The sequence below is a fragment of the Lichenostomus cassidix genome, unplaced genomic scaffold (genome assembly GCF_008360975.1).
Source record: "Lichenostomus cassidix isolate B80296 unplaced genomic scaffold, HeHo_3.0 HiC_scaffold_46, whole genome shotgun sequence".
Taxonomy (NCBI): Eukaryota; Metazoa; Chordata; class Aves; order Passeriformes; family Meliphagidae; genus Lichenostomus; species Lichenostomus cassidix.
The window spans coordinates 2,336,388-2,340,422 of NW_028147597.1; the positions used below are offsets into that span (position 1 = coordinate 2,336,388).

At 54.1% G+C, this 4,035-nt stretch overlaps 1 protein-coding gene across 1 annotated transcript; it reads right to left on the minus strand.

The window, feature by feature from the left end:
• Positions 1 to 235: 235 nt before the first annotated feature.
• On the minus strand, positions 236 to 1,192 carry LOC146421953 (olfactory receptor 14J1-like). The gene has a single exon (XM_085046983.1). The coding sequence runs from the start codon at positions 1,175 to 1,177 to the stop codon at positions 236 to 238; it is 942 nt and encodes a 313-aa protein (XP_084903109.1). The 5' UTR covers positions 1,178 to 1,192.
• Positions 1,193 to 4,035: the final 2,843 nt, after the last annotated feature.

Consider the following 4,035-nt stretch of genomic DNA (forward strand, 5'->3'; position numbering starts at 1 on the left):
TGAAAACTTAGCTGGGAGATCCTTTAGTTTGTTTAAAGCCACTGAGAGCACAACTCATTGACACAGTCTGTGGGTCACAGAAAAGATGGAGAGAAACAAAATGAGAAATGGCACAATGACATTTATTTGTGGATGTTGAAAAACTAACACAAAGGAAAAAAAACCAACAAGCAAACCAAAAGCACAATCAAAGATGACTCATATCACAAGTGATGTGCAGAAATTGGCAACCAGTTTAATGTTTCTGAAATCGTCCAGTAATCAGTCTCCTCACTGCAGCCTTGAGCTCCTGGCTCCTCAGGCTGTAGATGAGGGGATTCAGTACTGGAGGCACCACTGAGTACAGAACTGACACTGCCAGATCCAGGGATGGGGATGAGATGGAGGGAGGCTTCAGGTTGGCAAAAATGCCAGTGCTGAGAAACAGGGAGACCACAGCCAGGTGAGGGAGGCATGTGGAAAAGGCTTTGTGCCGTCCCTGCTCAGAGGGGATCCTCAGCACAGCCCTGAAGATCTGCACATAGGAGAAAACTATGAACACAAAACACCCAAAATATAAACAGGCACTAACGACAATGAGCCCAATTTCCCTGAGGTAGGAATGTGAGCAGGAGAGCTTGAGGATGTGTGGGATTTCACAGAAGAACTGGCCCAGGGCATTGCCATGGCACAGGGGCAGGGAAAATGTATTGGCTGTGTGCAGCAGAGCATTGAGAAAGCCACTGGCCCAGGCAGCTGCTGCCATGTGGGCACAAGCTCTGCTGCCCAGGAGGGTCCCATAGTGCAGGGGTTTGCAGATGGACACATAGCGGTCATAGCTCATGATGGTGAGAAGGGAAAATTCTGTTCCAATGAAGAAGACAAATAGAAAGACCTGTGCAGCACATCCTGAGTAGGAGATGTCCCTGGTGTCCCAGAGGGAATTGTGCATGGCTTTGGGGACAGTGGTGCAGATGGAGCCCAGGTCGGTGAGGGCCAGGTTGAGCAGGAAGAAGAACATGGGGGTGTGCAGGCGGTGGTTCCAGGCTACGGCGCTGATGATGAGGCTGTTGGCCAGGAGGGCAGCCAGGGAGATGCCCAGGAAGAGGCAGAAGTGCAGGAGCTGCAGCTGCCGTGTGTCTGCGAATGGCAGGAGGAGGAAGTGGCTGATGGAGCTGCTGTTGGACATTTTCATCATCTGGCCATGGGGACCTGTTCAAGGAGAAAAGAACAGTGACAAGTCAAGAGAGACTTTCCTGAGCAATGTCCAAGCCCTTTCTCCCAGCCCTGCCCCTCCCACTCTGTGTCACCCAATTTCCCTTTTCTCAGAGCTCTTCCTCCAGCCCCATGCCTGGAGCTCTGCTGGGATCTGGCCCTGTTGCTGTGACAAGCAGTGGCTCTGCCCATGGACACCGAGGAGTCAGCTCTGCTCTGCAGCAGTGGGTCATGGGAATGGGGGACAGGGACCAGTCCTGGGTTGGACTTCGTCAGACCAAACTGCCCCTAAGGCAGAGGAGCTTGGCAGCATCTCCTGTCCCAGGGCTAAGGAACAGTGACAGCCAAAGGCAGTTTGAGAGGATTTCCTGCTGTGCTCAGGGAGAACAGAGAGAACTGTGCAAGGCAAGAGGATTGGCTGTAACTCAGTGAAGGGTGAGGGGAGCTGCTCTGGTGCTCCATCTGTTCCCAGCTGCCCTTTCTGAGATCAAGGGCACTCACTGTGTTCCCCTGAAAATCACCCTGACACAGCTGAGAGCAGAGGGACTCACAGCAGAGCCAAATGGCTCAGCCTTTCTCAGAGTCTCAGCCCCACTGCTGGCCAAGGACACTTCTTTCCCCCAGTGTCCCCTGGAAGGCAGCTCACAGCTTGGATGGACACCCCGAGGACACACCAAGGGTCCTGGCCATGGAACTGCTTGAGGAGAGTCATTTCATTGCCAGCCTGCCAGCCTGCCCTGCCCAGAGCTGCCCAGAGCAGAGGGAGCTGGGACACCTCATTGCTGTGCTCACCCTGCACAGGAGGAGCCCCAAGGGCTGCACCTGACCCTGCAGCTGCAACTGCCATTGCCAGAGAGCCTGTCAGCAATGCCAGGAGCAGCTGAGCAAGGCAAGGAGAGAGACAGCCCAGCCCTGAGGAAAAGCCTTTCCCTGCCCAGCCCTGCACAGCCCCTCGCAGGCAGCAGCAGCGCAGGACAGTCGCCCTCAGGCCCTGGTCAGCAGGGAATGGGCAATGGCAGGAGAGATGCCCTTCATCTCTGGTGCTGCTCTGCCGGCCCAGGAGGGGACTGAGGGCCCCGAGCCCCCGGGCTGAGGGCTGTGCTGGCTGCCAGGAGACACAAGAGCTCTGCTGCTCAGGGCAGCTGGCAGATCTCCTGCCCTGGCAAAGAGCCCTCAGGGCTGCAGGAGCTGCTCTGCAGGACAGCCCTGAGCACCCCTGGCTGCACCCCCACCTTCCCAGCCTGCAGCCATCCCTGGCAGCAGGAGCTGTCCTGCCCTGTCCCTCTGACGGTGCCCAGGGCAGCCCCGCTCTGCAGCACATCCTCCCCCAAACCAGAAACACCAGCAGAGCCATCCTTACAGTCATATCAGTGCTGTCATGTGTCAGCTTTAGAAGATCCCTGCAGCCAGAGACTTACTGTGTCAGAAGTTGTGAAGATTTCTCCATGAATAAGCTCAGAATTGTCCTTCCAGTTACTTTGAGCCTCTGTCTGCTTCACTCCTCTCAGGTATCTGCAGGCAGCACCCTCAGCCCTGCTGGGCTGGGAGAGAAACTGCTCCTCAGCAGAGCTGCCTCTTTGAAGCTCTTCTTGTTTGCCAGGAGTTCCCTCTGTGCCAGGAGCCCAACCCGACTCAGCAGCACAATAACAGCACAAGGAATTTAATGAGCCTCTCAGGGATTTGATGTTTATGCGTGAATCAGTCCCTGAGAGTGTTCAAAAAACTTCTCAAGAACTCAGATTCAAACTCAAAGTTTCTTTTACTTTTAATGGGTATCACTGAGAGACATGATTGAGAATGTGTCCTCAGGTTCCAGTTAGAGCACAACCCCGGAGGTAGTGATGACAGGAGGGGACAAGCAAGGCAAAGGTGTCTCTGATGCTGAGCAAACCTGGATGTGTTTCAGAAATGCTAAGGGCCAAGGCCTGAGCCCCAGCCCCTGGCAAGGCAGATCCTGTCCCTCCCTCAGTGCTCAGGGCTCTTCCCGGGGCACTGGCATGTGGGGATGTGCAATGCCAAGGGCAGGACCATGGGGCAGCCCCTGCCAGGCTGCTGGGCAGGGACAAGGAGGCAATGAGGCCCCAGGGCTGCAAGGGTCACTTGTCTCCTCCTCATGGCCTCAGGGCCAGGGACAACAGCCATGGCCAAAATGCTGCACAAGTTGGCTCTGTCAGGGCCTTGCAGCTCCTGCACATCCCTCTGCCCTCTCCAGCCCAGGCTGTCCTACGCTGTCCATGCCCTGCGCCTCTGTCCCTGCAGGCTGTCGTCATCCCCCGGCTGCCCCACCTCGCTGGCCCTTCCTTTGCTGACAGCTCTGCGTCCTGCCTGCCTCTGCCTTGGCACACAGAGCCTTGGGCTTGATACCAGAAGGCCTAATTCAATTTTTGCTATGCCTGTGAACTTTCAGGAGGGAAAGAAGGCATGCAAGGTCTGCTTTCCCAGCGAGGATGGTTGGAAGAGAAGAAGAGGACATCTGGTTGAAGGTGGCAGTGACAGAAAAAAGAAGGACTAAATCTGGAACTTGGGGTGGGTTTTATGGTAATGGATAAATTGTAATACACATGTAGCAACTGTACATAAGCAATACACTTGTGGAATCCAGTTTCCATGTAAGGTTAGGAGTTATCTCCCATTGGACCTCAATAAATGATAAATAATATGATGAATATATGATGAATATATGATGAATATATGATGAATATATGATTCCCTCTTAAATACCAAACTAGTGTTACGGAGTCTTATTCTGACATTTTGTCAATTTGATGAAAGCAAGGCCACACAGATCCAAGGAGTCCACGGTGACACAGCGGAACCCCATGGAACCAAGGAAACATTTTG

Bases quoted from the DNA above. Each gene is read 5' to 3' on its own strand.
- LOC146421953 (XM_085046983.1), bottom strand. From the start codon at position 1,177: ATGATGAAAATGTCCAACAGCAGCTCCATCAGCCACTTCCTCCTCCTG.